Genomic DNA, 22,607 nt, shown 5'->3' on the forward strand with positions numbered 1-22,607 from the left:
TTTATGCTGGTTCAAAATTCTGGGTTATTTTGGGTACTTTAAACACATTGTTGGGTTGCTCTATGTCTGGTCAAAAGAAATGTAGTGGGTCATTTACAAATAAACGCCTGGTTAGGTTATTTTGTCTCAACGACCGGTTTATTCTTTTTTTTTTTTAATCTGGTTTCTCCAATCGGCAGCCTGCAAAATGTTTAAAATATTAGTTATTGTATGACAAAAGTGTAGTTTTAAGAGTTGTTTAAGCGAGAATGTACAGCTCAAAACATCAATCGGTTATTAAAAATAGCGTCTATTAAAAACAAAAAAAAAAAATCCCCCAACGATTCCGGAGATTTGAGCTCCAGGCAGGCAATACAGGTGCCATACGCTCTTGTAGCCGCCCAACGTTGCCCTACCCTGGCAAGAACTTCTGAAAACTACCGCTGACTGTGATGATTATTTAATTTTGTGTATTTCTAAAAGGTAATCTTCGGTATAATGCGGTTAATGTATCGCGGCTGGATGACGCATTCTGTACGCTGCGTTTCATTTGCAACCCTCAAGTGTGCACTTTCAAGTCAAGTATGTACTTTGCGTTCTTGGGATGAGGCACGGCCTGACAAACTTTATGGATTCTTCACTTCTAAAGCGAGGGTCACGCCACTTAAAGCTGGCAGTAGGCTATTTTATGGTAAGTTAATATGAATTTGTACCTAAATTTTAAATGTTGTAGTTGTGGTGAGAGCAAGCTAATTTCCGTGTCCATTCGCTTTTCCTCCTTTTAAGTCGTCCTTTTGATATGGGGGTGTAGGGAGTTCATGTTTTTATATTCTGTGCCGACAGTCGGCTGTACTGTATTTTATGAGAAAAGTGCGTTTGTAGCACACACAAATAAAAACACCCAAGTTTACTAAATCTAATCTTAAATGTAAATTTATTACTAGTATTTGCCACTAAAGTTGTGTGTGGCATATTTTATATTTTATAGTTGTCAGAAAAAGCTATTCGGTTATGTTTAATCACAGTCTTAATGTGTGTTCTGTTTTTGTCTGTTAAAAACTGTAAAAAATAAATAAATAAATAAAAAATAATCAAATAAAATAATAATAATAATATAAAAAAAAAAAAACTGGTTATGTTATTTTGACCCAGCAGTTGGTTTATTCTCTGTCGAACTTTCTGGATTCTTCACTTCTGACTGGATCATACTCAGAGCACTCAATATTTTATGGTAAGTTAATGTACATTTTTACCAATTTTTTTTAGCACTGTAAGTTGTAGTGAGAGCTAGCATATTTTATAGTTCAAATTAAATGCTTTGACATGGTGGTGTGGGGTTATGTAAATATATTTTTTAATTCTGTTTTTATTATAAAAAAAAAAACGAGAACGCGTCATAATTTAAAACAAACTTTTTCTTCATCCTTATGAAATATTTATTGTGATAGTAAGTTGTCAATTCATCACTTAAATATTGTATTCATCTAGGGTTTGGTGAGAAATTGCAAAGGGGTGAATGTTTCGTATTAAATTCAGATGGAGCGCCATATCCTGTTATCCCTCACACGTTAAATAGTGAGGTAAATTAGTCAGAAATATACACTAAATTCATGTTCGCATTATGTATTTTTGTGTATTTACAAGAGAAAAAAACATTAAATACATGTGTAGCTGTATGTCCTTAACAAAAATGCTTGATGTAAATGTTAGATATATTGCAACACTAAGTGATGGTGTGTAATCCACAGGTGGGGACCAGCATGATGGGAATATCTGCAAAATATGGAGATGATTGGAGCACTGTTCCATGTTTTGTGCCTTGGGAATGAGACAAGAGGGACCTGACGGACCTTTCCCATTGTTGGAGGCAATGCTATTAATACAGACTCTTTGGTGGAGGCCATTAATGTTTGTTTTTAAAGTGTTTATTTTTATTTTTGATGTTAAATACACAAAGCAGTGTCTTCTCACCTGCGAGTTTCTCCAGCATACTGTAGATCAGATTGATGGACACGAGTACTCATCTATTAAATTTTTGAGGACAACAGTTTTTTTTTTTACCCCACATTTAATTAATAATATTTTAAAGTTTTATCGTTTTTGTTTTTAATGTCATTTTAAAGGAAATTTAATAGTAATAGTTAAATAACTAATAATTAAAATATTAAGATGGGGAATGTTTGATGTCATGTGGGCATTATAAGATTTGTATTGAAAACTTCTATATAAAAAGTGTTTAAACATGTATTAAAGGCAAAAAAAATGCAATATAAATTAGATTTACAGGGGCCTCTTGGTTTTATTGTTTTACAGAGTGTTTTAACAAATGGTTACCTTGGGCTTATATGATTTTGTTATATGATATTTTTGTCAAAATTGAGTTATTCACATTTTCTTATTCTGTGACAATCTATTTACTTGATGTGAAGTTGTGAACATGTTGCATCTTTTTTGAAAATAAAAAATAATAATCAAATGTAATGTGTCAACCCAGCAAGAGTGTTAATTTTACCCACTGGGTGGGTGAAATAAAATAACCCAGCACTTTAACATTTAACCCAGCTAGAGTGTCAATTTTACCTGCTGGTTGGGTCAAATAAAATAACCCAGCACTTTAACATTTAACCCACTGGTTGGGTCAGATGAACAAGCCAGAATTCTGGGTTAAATGGTTAAACTTAGCACTTGGGTCAAAACAACCCAGCGCGTGTTCTGTCCAATAGTGACCCAGCGGCTGGGTTATGGTCGAGTTGTTTTTTAACCCAGCAATTTTTAGGGTGTACCTTTTAGGACACTTTATTAGGAATAATAATGCACTTCATGCATTTCTCTAATTTGCCAACCATGTTGCAGCAGTGTAATAAGTGCCATAAAGGCATGCAGATATGGGTCAGCAGCTTGAGATAACCTTTACATCAACCAATAAAATGCGGGAAAAGTGTGATGTTGGTGACTTTGGCAATGACTTGATTGGTGGCAGACAAGCAAGTCTGCATATTTCTGTATTTGCTGATTTCCTGTGAACAGTCTCTAGAGTTTACTTAGAACTCAGAATGAAACATCCAGTAATCACACTGAATGCATTGTTGATACGAAAGAATATACAGACTAGTTTGAGCCGACTAAAAGGCTACAGCGACTCCGATAACCACTCTGGTGAAGTTGGTTTCATGGTGTGGAAAATGTTTTATTATCAGCCTTTGGAGTGGTAATATCAATCAACTATTACTTAAATCCCTTAGCCCATGTGAGTATTGTTGATGACTAGGTGCCTCCCTTAATGGCTATTTCCAGCATGATAATGCAAAATGAGTTCATTGCTTTTCAGTGGTCACTAAATCTCAACCTGGTTGAAGACCTTTGGGATGTGGTAGAATGGTAGATTCTCAACATGAAGGTGCACCAGAAATTTTCAGGGATTATATGCAGTGTTCATTGCAACATAGATCATAATATATGAACAAAGAATGTTTCCAACATACTGTAGAATCCATGTCTCAAAGATGTGAAGCTGTTCAGCATATAGAGTAGATACAGGTCAGAATGAGTACTGTTATGTGAAGGAAACACTTTGTTGATAAAAGAGATCAGAGGAAAATAAACAGGCTGTTTTAAGCCAGGAGGCATGGTGGCGTAGTGGTCAGCACTGTCATCTTGCATCTTCAGGTTCTGGGTTCGATTCCTGCCTTGCGGTCTGTGTGCATTAGTTTGCATGTTCTACCTGTTGTTGGTGGGTTTCCTCCAGGTACTCCGGTTTCCTACCACAGTCCAAAGGCAAGCAGATTAGACTGATTGGCATCTACCAAATTGCCCATAGTGTGTGTGCCCTGCAATGGATTGGCACCCTGTCTAGGGTGTCATCCCTCCCTCCTAAGTTTTCTGGCATAGGCTTCAGGCCCAGTGCGACCCTGTATAGAGGATAAATAGGTATAGACGGTGAATGAGTTAGTGAGTGTTTCTATGCTAGGAGTTTCTAAAATATTCAAACCAGTCTATGTGATACCAAGATCCATACCATGATCAGAGTCGCATGTTTTCTCTATTCTGCTATTTGATGTGAGTCTTGACTGAAGTTTTTGACCCTGTATCTGCATTGCCCTGCTATCACATGATTGGCAAATTAGAAAACTCCATAAATGTGCATTGAACATGTTTTTCTAATAAAGTGGACAGTAAGAGTATGTCAAATGTAGAAGTGAATTTTAGCAATAATCGTTCAGTGGTAGAATCCTTCCCTGCCCCGTGGAAGGTTCAAGGGTTCAGTTCCTGACCAGTGCACTGCCACTGCCACATTGGTTGCACAAGTCAGTGCGCTTATAGTACTGGTCTAAAGCACACATAAAATGAGAAAGTAACACCGGATTTTGTGTAAAACCTGTGCGAAATCATGTATTTGGAAAAAAAATTCCAAGGTGGTGAGACCTGACAGTAGCAGCTGAAAGAAATTTCAGTGATTTTTGTAAAAGTTTTAAGTAAGATTTAATTCCTATCATAACTAAGTAAAATTGAGAATGTCAGCCAACTCAACTTGCATTTTCCCAGCAGTCTCCAAAAGACAGCAATTGCTCAGACTAATCAAATAATGTGCTGCACCTCTGACAAGGCTATGGGACTGTCTGCAGGCATTGGCTATTTACAGTAGATTTAAAGAGCTAGTGCTCTTTATCCTGACCTGCCTAAATTGAACTGAACTCATATTAATGATTGTTTCAGTTTCAGGTGTCTTACTAAAGTCTTTTCCTAAACCAGTAGACACATTGATAGATAGACATTGGTAATTGTTTAAACAGCAAATGCTAAATGTCCAGTATTGAACAGTGTTCCTATGAGTCCGTCTGTTCTCTATAAGGGTTCACAATACAGTGGGTATGTATTTACCTTTGGTCTGTACCTGAATAATATATTACCATGTCTTTAATAATTTGTCTAAGGCTTAGAGCTAGATTAAGACGTAAGTGCGTCTAATTACTAAATAATGGCTTCTCTTAGACCACCAAGCCTGAGAAAGACGATATAAACAGATCCCCATTCCCCCATCCCCCATCCACTTAATTGCTGAGTTAACCTACTGTGACCTATTACAATTTGCGGAATGCAGCATCTTGCGATTTGACAGTAGTACAAACGGAGAAGGCTACGCCACCACAGCTGTGTGATGGACAGTCTGCATTGCTGTAACAGGACATTTAAAGCATGTATGGCAGAGTAAATGAATATTTCTTTTTATACAGAGCAAGAAATCCCTTATTACAGCTTATTATTCTAAGGTTGTAAAGAGCAACTATAGGAAATTCCAGATCTGTGTTATCTCTTATATAATACACCCACTTGAATATTTCCTCCTAGTATATTTTACAAAATAAAGGGATTGGCCCGTCCAGGAATAAGTGTTTATTTTAGTTTATACATGTCTACCCAACACAGTAAATTAAATGATTATGGTTTCTATATAAAGATTACAGCTCTGTTTTTGCCACTAAACTTAGATTAATACTAAATGTGTTTAATTGAATTTTACTCAACATGTAATGCTTGTCATCATGTACTGTGTGCTACGTTCCTGAAAAGGACCATAAACTTTTATCTATATAAATAAGACAAGACAAAAGGGTTTGTCTGTACATTGGTCAGAACTCGCTCTTTCAATCATATTGTTACATTTCATACATTGAAGGACCCGAAACCAGTCCCTGAAAATTTTGTCTGTCCGTCGGTCGGTCTGTCTGTCTGTCCAGCCAGCCAGATTTTGTCACAGCATCATGCAAAACTTACAGGACAGAATTTAACTGAACTTTTGCAGTACTTGGGTATTTGCCTGATGTTAAACATGCACCATTAATTAAATCAAAATGTTGAGTAGAAGTGAAGTTATGAGCAGTTATGTGCCAGATTATGTCAAAGCATCATACAAAATGGGTTGGACAGAATTGAATGGAACTTTTGCAGTACTTGGATATCTGCCTGAAGTTTAAACTGGGCAGATAAAGGGAACTTTTGTTGAGTAAAATTTTATGTTATGTTATGAACATTTATGTGGCGGGCTACTCAGTGTAAACAAACACCTGCACCAATAGATATTAATTAGAAAATAAAAAAAATCTACTTAAATTAGTTCCTATTTTCACAGTTAAAATAACAGTGATACAAATGATGCTGGTAAGAAAGATCTAATTAACTTTAAATTCATAATTTCTTCCACCATTTGATTAGCCTAATTTAGCACATAGAAAGTGAATTAAAATGTGTGTGAGAGAGCCAACACAACCTTTGTTACAGAGCAGGCAAAGACTTTCTGCCACTCATTCAATCAGTATAAGTCATGGTCAGTTCCTGGATATATTCAACTAAAATGTATTAAAATGTAATTAAGCTTTGAAAATGACCAACTATGGCTTCTGGTGGCAAATAAATATGAACATCTAGAGTCTTTCTGTAGGTGACCTCCTACTAGTGATTAGGGTAGGGTGTCCAGAGGCTTTAGATACAGATGCTGTTAAAGCACAGGAGTGTAAAATATTTGCTCTTTAGAACTGCTGAGAGGGCTTTCAACTGGTAGAAGAGAAAAGCAGTTGCCCTTTTATTGACGATGCCGTCATCTATGGCTAGGAACCAAAAGAAAACATTGGCCTTTCTATCTATTGTAAAGAGCGTTTATGTTATTCTTTCCCCTGTCAATCACAGTGACCGTAGCCACTTCTGGGTCTATATGAGATCATGTATGCAAAGAAAACAAATAGTGCTTTCCTCTGAGTGTTATAGCAGCCCAGCATGAGCAGCATGTTTGAGCGGATGTAACTGGCTTTACATGTCTGAAAAAGCACATATTAGCTTTCACCCTTCCCTTTTTAATTTTTTATTTTTGTATGATGGGAAGATGATTGGGGGAGCATGGCAGGTAACTAAAATAAATGTTAGGAAAATTGCTAAGAAAAAGACAAGAAACAAATACTCATAGAGCATATGCATTTCTATGTTATATGCTCTCTCAGTACTGATTATCTGTGATCGTTTAATTGTATTCAATATAATTACAAATATTTAATATTTCATTGCTATATTGCTTTCTTTGATGTTAGATAAACAGACAATAGTTTTAACATAGATAAACTTAAAGCAACCAATATGTTGATAAAGATGCTGTATAAAATGCAGCTAATATAACTGTCTGTCTAGCACTGTAATAATACATAGCATTTCGATTAAAGATAATAATACTGGCTTTAAGTTTCTTGTTTCTCATGGCTTGACTTTGCTCAAGACCAATCATGCATGCCTTTACTCTCTACAATGCAGCTTTCCAAATGTAATCATATCCTCTACTGAAACATTTTAGCTATCCTCGTATTGCCTTTCAGGTGAGATCATGAAATTGCCGAGAATCTTAGAGCTAAAATAATACCATTTGATAGCTTAGATAGCTGACTCGCTGCCAGTAAAGATTGTGTTTCTGCATAGCCAGTTTATCTGGTAGGTTTTAATTAATCAAAATGCAGCATTTTTGTGCTGAATGTTGTAGGCAACATGATTTTTGTGTACTTCATGATTTTGTTTCATTTACAGTATGCATTACTGTCCATTTGCTATTTATAGATTAAATGGCTTCATTCTGTCTTTAAATAGAGGAACTGCAAGCTTTAGAAATTTTAGACACCAAGCTGTAAATAATTGATTGCCAAATTTTTGTCTCATGATGAACTGCTGCTGATCCTCTGGGACATGTGACTGTTTAAGTCAGAGGCTATGGCAGAGCACATGAACTCTGTGTCTTTCTCCCTATGGGATCTGAGTGACATTATTATTGACTATCATACTGAATGGCAGCAAAAAATGTTGTCCCTTGCTCGCATGGAAACGTGTTACAGGCCTCATTAATAGGCTAATTCGTGGAATAAATAAGAACCTACCTTACTGTAGATTCTGATTAAATGCACCTTTTATGCTAATGAAGGAGCAGCTTCATCAGTCCAAATCCATTTTGTAGGTCAATATTAAGAATTAGGCAAAACTTCAAAAACACTCACACATTACTGTAGGTTAAAGAGAAGTAACCTCAATGAAAACTACCTGTGACTTTTATGGACTACTAGACACTTTTACTAGTCAAGTGTCACGAATAATAAGCCTGTGTTGTTTATATAAATAATTTAATTAATTAACTAATAATTTAAACTTCTACTTCCTATAAAAAGACCTCTGCAAGCCTTAAAAAAAACACAAGAGCACCATGGACATCCCCAGCTCCTTCACATATCTGTGCTATAGTGCAAATTAAAAGTTCCTTTTTTTCACTGAGATGCCTGTCCTTAGGTCATAACATGATGTTAAATCCCTTTTTCTGTCTTCTATCCCTTTTCTTCGCTTCCACAGCAGCGTCCAGTGAAGCAGTCCCTGGCTAGCTCTCTGTGTCGGGAGTCACACTGGAAATGTCTTCTTCTCACACTGCTTATGTATGGATGTTTTGGCACACTGACCTGGTGCGGACTATGCAAGGTTCCTGTCCTTACAGTCCCAGTAGAACTTGCAGCCACGGTATTGGAAAATGAAGACCAGTCTACGCCCTCAGCTGCAGCAAACACCTACAGCCCTGATGATTTGGCACTGGACAGCCCTTGCTCAAGCGGCTATGTTTACATTCCTCTGGCCTTTCTGGCAATGCTATATGTGGTCTACTTGGTGGAGTGCTGGCACTGCTATTCCAAAACTGCGATGCTGGCTCAAGCAGAGGTTGCGGAGGTGTATGAGCGTGTTCAGAGACTTCAGCAGGCTACGCCATGCATCTGGTGGAAGGCCATCAGCTACCATTATGTGCGGAGGACCAGACAGGTAACACGCTACCGCAATGGAGATGCATATACCACTACACAGGTGTACCATGAACGGGTCAACACGCATGCAGCGAGTTCAGAGTTTGACTATGCCAGGCTGGGTGTAAAAGATGTCTCAAAGGAGCTAAGGGGCCTCATGGACCATCCAGCAGTGCGTCTGCGCTTTACGAAGTGCTTTAGTTTCTCTAGTGCCCGAGCAGAGGCTGCCTACCTCACACAACGTGCACGGTTCTTTGGGGAAAATGAAGGCCTTGATGACTACATGGAGGCAAGAGAGGGAATGCACCTGAAAAATGTAGACTTCCGAGAACATATGCTGGCCTTCCCTGAACCCACACGGCAGCCCTGGTACGCACGCCGGAGGGTATTCTGGCTTGCCTCAGCTTTGCTGCTGTCATGGCCACTTCGTGTTGTGGCAGAATACCGCACTGCATATGTTCATTACCATGTGGAAAAGCTTTTCGGAGATGAAGATGACAGCAGCAGAGGGGATGGAAGCGAAAATGGAGGGATCAATGAGAATGTAAATGGACCTGGTGGAGGGGGCATTGGATCTAGTTACCGTGCCATTTCCCGAGTTAACACTGTTGACATGACAGAACTAGAGTGGCACATTCGCTGCAATCAGCAGATGGTTCCTAGCTATTCTGAGGCATTGCTGATGGATCCTGGCTCCGATGCTAACCAAGGCACTAACCCCCCTCCCGCTGGGGCAAACTCCAACACAGGTGGTCCTACATTGCCTGTAGCATTTGCCTCAGCCTACCTGCTCCAGAGCTGCCCTCGCTGTCGGCGGTCCACTAGCAGCATGTCGCTCCCTTCCAGGCTGAGAGGCCCAACGGCTGCCTTGCTGACTGGCACTGTGGCTGGAATGAGGTCTAGTGGAGCAGGAGGTGCTGCTGGAGGTCCAGGAAGGCTTGTTCTGAGCAGAAGTGGTTTTTCATTGGGTCGTCTTCAAGCAACACGTCCCACATCTCTGTTCCATTCCCGCAGTGTGGGTGGAGGTCTAGGAGGAAGAGGGGAGGAGGGGAGTGGTACAGCAACAGGAGCAGGAGGTGGAGGGTTTCTTGGTTTGGGATCAAGACAGGATGAGGAAAGCAGAGGGGTGCTAGAGGGAGAAGGGGAGGAGGAAGAAGAACAGGGAAATGTGGAGGCTGGGGAGGAGGAAGGAGAAAGTCAAGAAGTGGAAACAGAGCCGCCTGAAGATAGTAACAGAGAGGAAGGAAGAGAGAGCGAAAGGGATCGACCTCCTGCGTATCAGGATGCTTTTTTCTTCCCTGTGTTAATAGTGCATGGAGAGGAGAGTTGTCACTCAGGAGAAGATGTCACTTAAATGAGAAGAAAGACTCCCTGAATAATGAAAAATAGAGGTAGCACTGTTTGCCTGATGAGGGATACAGGACAGTAGGAACGGATAGCCTTGGTTGTCATGTAGAATAGTTGGGTAATAGTTGGGTACGTTGGAGAATATGATTCATTATATCTATGCAAGATTGAGAGAAGTCAGGTAAAATAAATGACGGATACTCAATACGTGTTTTTTTCCTCCATTCGTCACACTCCAAAAGGAAATATATTACAGAAAAAGAAGACCAAAAAAAAAAGAAAAAAAAGTGTGTCTGTACATCTTCCCAATTAAGTGCTGTCATAAATCATAGCTGTCATAATATGAGCATTTCTATTTCTGTTTTTTTAGAACCAATTAACTGCAGTGATAGACATAATATCTTCAGGTACAACAGAATCACCATATGGTAATCTCAGCCTTGGAGCCCAAAGGGATCACAGTCTTCTGTAAGCCTGTTACACTTGTGCATGTAACTTGACATTACCTCAGCCTATGCGTTAACAAAAGACATGCAATGTTTCAGTAATGGACGCACCACAATCCTCTTTTCTGACCTCCATCTATTCAGCTTAGTCTGGTCTTAACATCCTCAAATATTCCTGCTTTGCATGCTGTCTGGTGAGGCTTGGTCGAGGCCAGTTGACTTTGGGAGATAATGATCAAAACATGTTTTGAAGCTTTGGCTAATGTAATGTAGAGAATGTTTCACTTTTGTTGTAGGACCAAGAATTCCCATTAGGAAAAACAAAGAAAAGGCTTATATCTCATATCTTAGTTGATATGAGAAGTATAAAAATGTTTTCTCTATGCTGGAAGCTTTATCATGTCAATTTGTGAAGCACATTGTGTTTTGGTGCATTTGCTATATTAGTAAGGTTCTTTGTTTTGTATTGTTTCACCAGTTTTGCCTCGAGATGAGCTTTGCTCAGCTACTCTGCCTCACATAGACACCTTTTTTTAATATTAATTTATATTGCAACCATACAGCATATTGCCTTGCATCATAGCCACTGTACTTGTGTCTCATATTGTGTCACATGAGCATGAACCAGCTAATCATTAATTAAAATGGTTAGCATGCCACGAAATACTCACTGATTGCTAATAACTGTACAGTCTATAAACATTTTGTATATAGGACACAGTTTTACCAAACAACTTTTTACTTTTGCACAGATGCTCATAAAGCCATATTGCCAATCCCTCAGTCCTACATGCTATATTTGTTTTAAGTGTTTATGTTCGTATGTATTTTTATGCATTTAGTGCTTGTGAATTTGGGACTAATACTACAGTTGCAATATATCACTTTTCAAGCTCTACTGTTTGTCATGGAATAAGCAAAAAACATTTCAAAAAATTTTCAAAAAATAAAACAAAAAAAGCACTCCACTAATAGCTAATAGAAGTTTAACCCATAACTTTTCACTCATGATCATTCATTTTGTCACGTGAAAGCACATGTTCTCATTTAAAATCATACAGGCTAAACAGACTTCCTAGTGGCACTCAAATGTTTGAAAACATCTAAATAGGAAAAAAAATGTGGAAGCAATCTTGTCAGAATATTCTGTGTTGCATCATGACTGCTGACTACCATTAATGTCTTTAATGAATAATTACAGTGAGAAGAAATGCCCCAAGCATTTGGATAAGAGGTTTTGCTCCACATATTGTATGTAAAGACTTTAAACTAAAGCTATACTTCACACATCTTGATTTGACTGAACTTGAGTCGACTAATTAACATTCCAGTGCAGACAACAGAGGATTGTCAGGTGTGGTTGTGGAGTTGATATACTGTACAAGAGTCAGGCAGCTGAGTGTGTTTGTGAATGTACATGTTTAAAAGAAATGTGTAAAGGTGTTTCATTTTAATTGGGGGGGGGATCTTTAAAGCAACTTTGGTTGTATCCAAAACTGTGTGTGGCCCAGCAGAAACAGTCGTTTCCACTCTGGGAGAATGTGTCGCACATTAGTGATTGTGCAGTATAATTCATCTGGAACAGATGGATAGGTTACAGTATCCCTTTAAAGTAAATAAATGCAAATAGCAAGTAAATAGCTACTTTAACACCTCAAACATCATACACTGATGCAAATTGTTCTATTGTAGCAAAGAGTGTTGCTTTGACAGGTATCAATTAGAAAGATTATGATGATAACTGATAATGACATTATTTATGCTATAATAAAACCAGACTGCTTCATTTAAAGCACACGGCTAATGTCATGATTTTTCAAAGCTGATTAAATTTTTTCATAGAGCACTAATCCAGTAGTGACATGATTTGTTGAGATGAGATGACTTTTTCACTTTCTACCAAGCGTGAAACTGTAATAAAAAGTCAGTCTTAATATTAATAGTAATATACAGTACTGTGTAGTCTTGAGCCATACATCATTTCTTCCTATTTTGTTTCCCAAGAGCCAGATGTTTTTGTATTTTTAATGTAGCCTCGAGGAAAAGTTCTTCAGGCTTCCTGAAGTTCAGTCCCTGTACCTGAGCAATTTCAGAGGAATGTTTTTGTTTGTTAAGCCACATAGTGACCTATAAATCATTTAAGGATTAAAAAACAAAAAAACATCTAACTTAAGGCATCAACCAATGAGAAACAGGTGCAGGTGATGACAGAAGTTTAGGCAGGTGATTAGTATACTGGTGATGCTGAATGCTGAGTGGTTAGAGAAGGGAAATAAAATTGCAGCTGAGACTGTTAAATAACCAACTTTTAAATAGTATCTTTAGGCACTTTGCAGCCTATTACAGTAAAACATTTCTTTAATTTAATTTAGTATGAAGAAATGAGGGATGGCTCAAGACTGTCATTACTATTTTAATAAACTAGCAGTTAAGTAAAATGCAATCAGACTTAGTCACTGGTGTAAGAGTAATTCATTCTCATGTCCTCTGTACCTACTTGTATAAATCCACAAATCATCAAGCTTTGTGTAAATTGGTATTGAGCCACCGTGTGGTCATTTTGGGTATTAAAATAACTGATTCAATAAGAACAAGTGCAGTGTTTTGTAGGGAAATGAGTTGGATTAAATATTATCTTGAGAATTTACTGTTAATAGCATGAAGTCTCATTAAGCCTCTTCCTTCCCCACTTCAAGCCCAAATGAACATTCCTGCTTTACACTTGAATGCATTGACTGGTAATAATGGTGGAAGTTATAAGGTAAGTCCATTTTGATTGCACTAATGTACAAAGTATAGTTTTACAAGCTGGGGAGAATTCATATCTTATCCAGTTGAGGATGGGTTTCCTGTTAAGTTCCTGTCAATGTTTTTTTCCTATTATCTATTTTTCTTGCCACCATCTCCCTCAGCTTGCTTATCAAGGACAATCAGATCATTATGATTTATGCACAGTTTCTCACTCTTTTCAAACTAATTTGTCTATATATAATATAGACAATATAGAAAATTATATATATAATAATCTATATCTAAATATATAGTATAGTATAGTATTTGTATTATCATTTTACAACAATGATTATTCTTAAAAGTGCTATAGAAATTAAACCAAACTGACTTGAATATAGACAACAAAATAAAATCAATCAGTTTACAAAAGATCCTATGCATATTTTGACTTGTCATGGCTTTCTTTAAAAAAGTCAATTGCTCTCAGCTGGCTCCTTAGACAATATGTGCTATTCCCATATTTTCCGGCACTGTACTCACCATTGACCCTTTGCACCATTTATTATTCTTATACGAGTATTTCCTGAGATATTTACCTCATGTTCAATGCACTGCGATCACTGTATAGTTAATTACTATAAGCTTACAGTTGTGTTCAAAATAATAGCAGTGTGTTAAGAAAAGTGAGTAAAGCTGAGAGAACTGCTTCACATCAGTGCTGCATGGCGTCAACCAACTTCTGGCGCCTTTTTATTGTCTGTTAAAATTTTATTTTAATGCTGCTCGCTTACTGGTGTGTTTAGGTACGTTGTCTTGTTGAAACACGCATTTCAAGGGCACCTCTTTAAGTATTCTGATGTACTCAAATTAATCCATGATCCCTGAAATGTGATAAATAGGTCCAAGACCATAGAACAAGAAGCATACCCATGTCATGATGCTTGTCCCTCCATGCTTCAGTGTCTTCACAGGTTACTGTGGCTTGAATTCAGTGTTTGGGCGTCGCCTGACAAACTGTCTGCGGCCTCTAGACCCAAAAAGGACAATTTTGCTTTCATCAGTCCACAAACTATTGCGCCATTTCTCTTTAGGCCAGTCAATGTGTTCTTTGGCGAACTGTAACCTCTTCAGCACACTCTTCAGTCTTTTTTTCAACAATCGGACTTTGCAGGGGCTTCTTGCTAATAGCTTTCTGGTTTTGGTCTCCATTTTAAAGCATTTGGTATCATTTTAGCAGAGCAGCCTATTATTTTCTGCACTTCTTTGTATGTTTTCCCCATCTTTAATTAACTTTTGAATCAAAGTACGTTGTTCTTCTGAACAATGTCTGCAATGACCCATTTTATTTTCAGAGAGAAATGCACAGGACAATCTTTTTTGCATTTATCCTTTAATTTTTTTTATCCTTGAATTTGTTTGAATCATTTACCTCTCTAATTGAACTCCACACTGCTAATATTTTGAACATGCCCCATTTCAATTAATGATTAAATTACACAGAATCAAGTGCATCAGTCATGACTGTTGGGTCTGTTGTATTATATTACTCCACTATACCTACAAGTAAAATATTTACCATGAAGAAATATAATTTCTCCCAAAAACAATTATTGATCTGTTTACTAATGTGGAAGCAGTCCCACATTAGTAAACAGATCAATAATTGTTTTTGGGAGAAATTATTTTAAATTTATTTTAAACATTATTGGGTATGAGGTTTTGGCTACTTCATACCCACTAATGCATGGCTCTCTGTTCTACTTTACAGTACTGTCACTACACGTTATTTAAGTCCCTTCCCTCGGCATTCCTCCCTTCACCATTCTGTCCACCTTCATCTCTCTTCCTGTTTCATTCTTTCGTTTCTCTGCAGGTGAAGATATGCACACATGGGAGCTGGCAGACATTAAACATGGTCTAAGACCTCTGAGACAACCACACAATATCAGCAAGCTCCAGAGAGAAAAGAAGGAAAAATGATAAGGAGAAACAGATTTATAGATGATATAGAGGTATTAAATGTATGTAAATGATCTAAAACAGATTTAGGGAAGAACAGTGAATAAAGAAAGGCATGAGACACTAGTGTCAAACTGACAACTTTCAGTTGAGACAGGATACAACTGTGCGGTTCAGAGTTAAGACTCTTGCTTCAGGGATCCAACCATGAAAGCTTGGTTGTGCCAAACAAAACCACTGGGCTACAATTACAATTACAATTACTGGGCGGTTTACATTATTTTATGCAATACTAAGTGAATTTATATGTATAACAAAATGAGGCAACGCAGGTAAATCTTTGGTGAAATTGTGATGTATCCTAACCCCTCAGGATAAGTCATGTGAATTATTACACATGTGTGAAGGCATTTCAGGAACAGTAATTCAGTTTGCTTTAATTCTTTGATTGTATTTAAATGTCAACATAGGCCTTGCATAAATAAAATAAGTAAAGCAGCCTAAAGGCATAAAATTAATCATGATTTTTTTTTTGCATTTAATAAAAAACTGTGAAGTAAAACTAATAAGGCAATTTCCAAATATTATCTCAAGCCTCTTGTTGTGCAATGATTGCATAGATCAAAATAAGTAAAACTTTTCATATAGTTTGGAATGGCATCAAATACAACTAAACTGATTAAAGCAATCACAAGGAGGATTATGTCAGGAATAATGTAATAAACCAATAAAAAGCATCTTTCTTTGTGGAGAAAGTAGGAATGCCATTGTCATTGATTACTTTAGTGATGTGGGCAAAGACATGGTTTTGGCAACCAGCATGCAAGTCGTATTATAACCCTGTGGATAGATTTTGGTTCCCATCAGCACTCTGTGTGCTTTTTCACAATTATGCACACATATATTCAAATTATATATACATGGGGAATTTATCACAAAAATAATAGTTTAAAACATTAACAGCATTCTGTTAATCTAACCCAAGGACATAGCATATATGTAGGTACAATCTCTGACAGCATAAGGGGGGGAAAATAACACGTGTTGAACATATTATAATGAAAGTCGATGAAGAAGTGATAAAAACTGACAGCAGGTGGAGCCAATGTTGTATAAACATGATGTCAATAAGCTTCTCAAGGTTCAGCATTGTAAAACACATTATATAATCTACTCTCACAAGATACTTATTTGTTCGATTAGGTTTTCCATTTAATTATACTATAATACTTCCAAACAAGAATGCTTCTTGAATCTTAAACCCATCCCAAAGCTTTATCAAAAACTGAACCCAGCAGGTCACATACAAGTTATCAATTTACATAAAGTAGTGTATTCATTCATCTAGTGAATTTTGTGCATTTAATCTGTTTGAATCAATATAAATCAATAAGACCAATCTGGCAACCTCGCCCTCTTAGCTGCCAAGCTACTGCTGCCAATTGCTGGTCAGTAGCCATGGCAACAAGGCCTCATACCACTGGGGAGCAAATCCATGACCACTGACCGAGGTAGCCAAAACCAGTACTGTGTCTGCATCTGTGTGTGTGTTTGTGTGTGTGTTTGTGTGTGTGTGTGTGTGTGTGTGTGTTTATCCCAATAGGCTCATTTTGTGTTTAATGTGTGCATGCCACAGTGCCTGTGCCAGCTTGTGCACACTTAGTTGGGGTGTCCTGGCCGTTTGAAGAAAGGTTCTGTTTCAGAAGAACTTGCTCCAGGGTCTTCTTCCCGAGTTCTGTCAGAGCCCCATCTACGTTGGACAACCACAAGAACAGCTACTATAATCCAGCAGAAGAAATTTACCCACACTGCCGTCTGAGCAAAAAAAAAAAAAAAAAAGAGAAAATAATTAATGCAAAATTAATTAAGTAAAAAAAAGAAAAAAAAAAGATTTTCACACCCTTATGTTAAAATGTGTAGTCCAGGCAGACTCACAAACAGGCAGTGAAAACAGGCAAGGAGCAAAAACATAATGTAAAATTAATGAATAATGTAAAATGGTTAAGCAAACATCATGGCAAACATTTTCTCACACTTGTGTGAAAAACTTTCCAATTACTGCTGAGTCCGACAAGAGTGTGAATGTGTGGGTGGCTCATCACCACAACTGTGTGAACTCATGAGTTAATGGGAATAAATCACTGTAGAGAATAGAATTGGGCCTGTCTGAGGTGTGCAAATGCATAGTTCGCAACAGTCTGCAATAGAATAATAGAATAATGCAACATCATAACCTAGTTTTCTAACAAAGCAAAACTGTGACCCATAAAGTAAAGCAAAAATAATCATTTATAATCCATAATCAGTGTTTCCTGATGTTGGTCATGGAATCTAATTATTCCAGTTTTAAAATAGATTAAGGAGTAGCTCATGAGTTTAATTAAGCTGAAAGAGTCAAGGAAATTGATAGCGGACATGAACGAAGGCCATCTGAACTTTATTATACTAAACAATCAAAATAAACAGGGAGCAAAACTCAGTAACTTTCAGCAGGCAAAGGTCAGGCAAACAACATTAACTGGGCAAGAACAGGGACATGTAACAGGACAGGATCAAACTGTGACACCAGTAAGAAGCAATATCAAATGGACAGAAATACACAGAACATATACAGTCATTGAAATTATATATAATATAAATTCAGGAACAAAGATAAGTTTGTTGCATTTGACCTCTTTGTACCACCTCAATGAATTTTAAATTAAATACTTGAGATGTGAGCAAAGTCCAGACATTCCGGTTTAATTGAAGGGGTTTGACAAAAGTGTGGCATTAACCATTTATGAAATACAGCCATTTTCATACACAAGCCTCCATTTTTGGTGGGCTCATGAATAATGGAACATATTAACATAATTGCATACATACGGATTGCCTAACCTCTGGACCTCATATTGCACCTTTCATATAATTTATACATTTTATACATTTACACATTAAATGTTCCTATTTGAAATGTTATTTGATTGTAACTGTATATTTAATTGTTCTTTATTTTACATATTTTTTTCTAGTGCAATTTTTCTCGTTTATTATTACAGGGAAATCTTATCTATCTATCTATCTATCTATCTATCTATGCAACTTTTACCATAAAGTAAAGCAAAATTAATCATTCATACTCCATAATCATCCTATTTTATGTCATCTTTCCTTTTTTAGGTCATGTAAGCATTTCAATTCATATTGATGATGTGTGTATGGTTGTGTACATGAGAAAAATTTTATTGATTTGAATTTGAACCCATGGACATGACTAAATGCTCTGTTTCATGTGTACATCATTTCAAATTTAATGTAGTGGTGTAAAGGGGCCAAATGCCAAAAAACTGAGATTTGTTACATAATGTATGGACCTGACTGTACTTTGCAATATGAGTATGTTGTGGACTACTTTTTATACTGAGGCTGTGTGCATGTGATTGAGTTCAGATGTACTGTATGGAATCAGTAGATTGGTGAAGTTTAGCATGTGAACTGGAAATTGGAGTCCATAATGGCCATGTTTGTAGGCTGCATTTCCGTTCGCTTCACTCCTGTGAGCCCTCACTTGTCCCAGGTACTGATGGCGAGTTCTAGTGAGTGGCTCTTTCGAATGTTAATGTGGCTAACTAAACTTAATATTCACAAAAGATGAACAGCACCACTGTGGGAAGTAACAATACAATCGAACATGAAAGTTAAAGCAATACAATTGCAGCTACATACCTCAGCATTCTGTAGTTTAGAGTAGAAGCTAGACCCGATAAAAGGGCTTTTCCAGTTTTTAGACTGGGCCTCAACACAACTGCAAACACAGAGTCACACAAGGATTACACTGACCAACAACTACTTATTTTCAGACCAAGCACTTTTCTAGACTTTCTAGAAAAGGGCTTAAATAACTGAGATCTTATTCTCACCTGGTAACATTGGGCACTGTACTGATCACAGATTCACAAAGTTTGCTTCGCCCCAGATTCAGGATGCATCCCGTCACAAGGAGGAAGAAGAGGAAGACTCCGCTTACACCTAACGAGAGAGTCATCCATATTCTCTCTCTTAAAAAGAAAAAGAGATGCACATGTGAGAACTGACAAGCAATCTTAAAATTACCATTACTAAATCCTCTGCATGCATTACATACTCGGTTAGGAGGATGTCTAAGTGAGGCACTGCTAATTCCTCTGTGTATTTTAATGACTCAGGCTCATTAATAATGGGCAACAAATCAACCCCTCACCTTCTAACCTCTCCATCCACAAAGAATGTGTAGATCCAGTAGAGGCTGGTGGAGAAGCAGAAGACAGCTATGCACACAGAGATTGCTGACACGAAGTAACAGAGAGAGGAAGCACTGGACCAGCTCAAGTCAATTTCTGAACCGTTCAGGCGCACAGAGCCGTACAGCAAACACTTTCCTGAAAAATCACCCTGTTTGTGAACGTGAAAGCCAGTGAGACTCAAATTAGTATTGATATTTATTTATTACATAATTAATATAGTTATTGCATTCTGGATGTGAAAAAATAAGTCAAATAACAACAAACAAGTTTCAGTTAGATTTCTGGTTGTTCTTTTGCAACTGTTATTAGACGAAGCCATCATCCTGTGTTCATGAGATTCCCCTGTGTCGACGATGTGAAAGTAAAACCTCACACCCTCTGCCCTGACTCGCACTTCTCTTTACCCATGTGCAGCAAAAAGCGCCGAGCTTGGTCACATGACCCAGTCAAAAGAGCAGATGCGGAAGAGACGAAAGACACTTTCTGCTTTTGTCTTCTTCCTCATTTTTACATAATTTTTAGTTTTCTGTTTGTTGACGCCCTATAACCACGGACTGTCGAATCTGCCGCCATATTCACATGGAGCTTATGTTAATACCTAATCCTCTTAGGCCAACTTCAAAATACGCATTGCTGGAATGTTTTCACTAGTCATATGACTTACGAGGACTCAATTTTACTGCAACGTTAGAGTTGATTATTAAAGTATCTTCATTGCTATGCAACACCAAGATATTAGCAATATGACTTACGTATGTCACTCATATGTACAAAGAAGTCGCACTGTAAAAAGTATATGCAAAGTAAAAGTTTCTTTAAGACTGAAAGAAGGCTGGACAAAACTCGAGGCAACACAAGTTTTGACAACAGTTTATTTTCAGGAAAGTTTTCTTGCGCTTCTCCCTGACTCGTGTTACGCACCTAAGCGGCTCCGTGAAATTCACTATGCATGTATTCTAACCAAAAAAGATACTATTATATGCATTATAAAACTATCCGTTTATTTACAAATATGCTGTTCCGTTTTGATTTTGTACCTGAGAGAGAGTGACGGAGGCGGCGGTGATAATTCCGCAGATGAAGCAGCAGGCGTTAAGCGCGAGCTCTAGCAGCAGCAGCCGCGGCAGCGCCATCACGAGTCACGAGGAGAGGAACCAGGCGCGCGCCACACGCCCACGCGCGCGTACACACGTTTAAATGAGCGAGACTCAACACAGACGCTAAATCCACAAACAACAATCAGAAAGATTCGGTTTCTCAGCAGTTGTTAACTGTTAAACTGTCCACTGGTAACTACTGATAAACTGTCGTATGTTTAACTATTTGAAGTACCCGTCGCTGACTGGAAAAGAGTTAAAAGGTTGAAGATAAAAATAAGCTGATAAGCTTCAGTGTAATCCGTTATATTATTATTATTATTATTATTATTATTAGAAGTAGTAGTATTTCAGGCTGAAGCCCACAAACATATCTGCCTGCAAAAAAGATGAACCCATTTTTTTAAACTGTAATTTCACAAAATTTTGTTTGGTGAGTGACAACATTATATGGTATTGGTTTCCACTGGATTGGAGGCTAAATATTAGGAAATTGTGTAAAACTTACCCAGTTCACGGCAAGATTTTGAGTCTATACCGTCATTTCGTCTAGACTCGTTACAGTCAATGGCAAAGAGAAGATATAGAAAAGTTTATGTTCACGTCTTATTTTACGCTGTAAAGAAGTTGTACTTCTTTCGTCGTCAGCCAAATACACTCCTTATACGATAATCGCAGAGTAAATTACAGATGAGAAATAGAAAAGGTAGATCAGATAAAGATTAGGTTTTGTCTTAAAACGACTTCAGCACATTAAAATGTCCTTATACCACTTCAGCTGTGAAAATATGAACTAATCCCAGTAAAAATATTTATTTTAGTATTAATAATTAACAAACATAATTAATGTCTATGGTGCAGGTGATTGTTTAGATTGACCACGTAACTTATTAGTAGCTTATTAGTAGCTTATTCAGGCACATAACTGTTTATAACAACACTTTTACTCCCTATTTTGATATCATTTATGGTGCAGGTTTAAGTTCAAGCAAATATCAAAGTATTACAAGAGTTTAATGAGATCTAACCCTTTCTTTATAGAACTTTTAACATTTCTTTATAAAAACCTTCTCTCTATTTATATAGATTCATCATTACATTTCTTATTTTTTCATACATCTCAAGGACAGAGATGACTTAAGTAGCTATAATAGGATAAAGTTGACCTTAACATGTATGTGTGTGTGTCGCAAATTTTTTATTATCTCATAAGAACATGCCTGAACTGGATGTAGAATTACAAGATATTGCTGTTTTTCCATCGTGACTTGGCCTGCACTCCAAGTGTTTCCTTTATAGAACTAGTTAACACACTCACTGACTAACCTTCTACACTGCTTTATCCTGTGTAGGGGGGCTCTTATACGGGGCAGGGTACACCCTGGATAAGTTGTCAATCTATCGCAGGGTACACACGTGCACACACACACACACTCCATCAATTTAACAATGCCAATTTACCTAATGCATGTCTTTGAACTGTGGGTGGACACCACAGTACCCGGAGAAAACCCATCAAGCACAGAGAGAACTTGCAAACTCCATGCACACAGACCCCAAGGCAGGAATCAAACCCAGCCACAGGAGGTGCAAGGCAACAATGCTAATCACTAAGCCACATACCCTCCCTAGTTAACTCGTAATTTAAATATATACATTATAGTTCACCTGCAGGAACCTGAAAATAGTGTTCAAATACAATAGCATTTTACTGGTTTTAAAAAAACTCCAGTGTGCACTGGATCAAACAAATATCCACTAAGAAAAAATACATATCTAATTTTTCTCAGTACAGGCAAACCATGAAAGAAAAATTTAAGTCTTCGGACCGTACAATTACACCAGAAGTTCTGTAAGGCTACAGAGAAATATGCAAAGAAATCCAGTTGATACTGTTATGCCATTACATGTATTACATCAGTAATATACTCTTTATGGGACTGCAGTCCATGGAAAGACACCATACTGTACACACAC

General features: G+C 37.4%; 2 protein-coding genes across 3 annotated transcripts in view; one reads left to right on the plus strand and one right to left on the minus strand.

The window, feature by feature from the left end:
- LOC128519675 (transmembrane protein 151B) overlaps positions 1–10,905 on the plus strand; it is a 12,676-nt gene extending 1,771 nt beyond the window's left edge. Inside the window, exons 1-2 of one of the 2 annotated variants that reach the window (XM_053493496.1) lie at positions 315–670; positions 8,347–10,905. In XM_053493496.1, the coding sequence (XP_053349471.1) occupies positions 584–670; positions 8,347–10,137 (1,878 nt within the window). In that variant the 5' untranslated portion in view covers positions 315–583 and the 3' untranslated portion in view covers positions 10,138–10,905. Of the gene's footprint in view, positions 1–314; positions 671–8,346 lie in introns of those variants that run through there. The other variant, XM_053493504.1, reaches the window with a different exon arrangement.
- Positions 10,906–15,678: 4,773 nt separating this feature from the next.
- On the minus strand, positions 15,679–20,709 carry tmem179ba (transmembrane protein 179Ba). Its single transcript, XM_053505669.1, has 5 exons — positions 20,571–20,709; positions 19,491–19,681; positions 19,171–19,308; positions 18,977–19,055; positions 15,679–17,083 (listed from the first exon to the last, which is right to left on the minus strand). The coding sequence occupies exons 1-5, from the start codon at positions 20,664–20,666 to the stop codon at positions 16,928–16,930; spliced, it is 660 nt and encodes a 219-aa protein (XP_053361644.1). The 5' UTR covers positions 20,667–20,709; the 3' UTR covers positions 15,679–16,927.
- Between the last annotated feature and the right edge of the window lie 1,898 nt (positions 20,710–22,607).

This window comes from Clarias gariepinus, chromosome 1, assembly GCF_024256425.1.
Source record: "Clarias gariepinus isolate MV-2021 ecotype Netherlands chromosome 1, CGAR_prim_01v2, whole genome shotgun sequence".
NCBI classification, from domain to species: Eukaryota; Metazoa; Chordata; class Actinopteri; order Siluriformes; family Clariidae; genus Clarias; species Clarias gariepinus.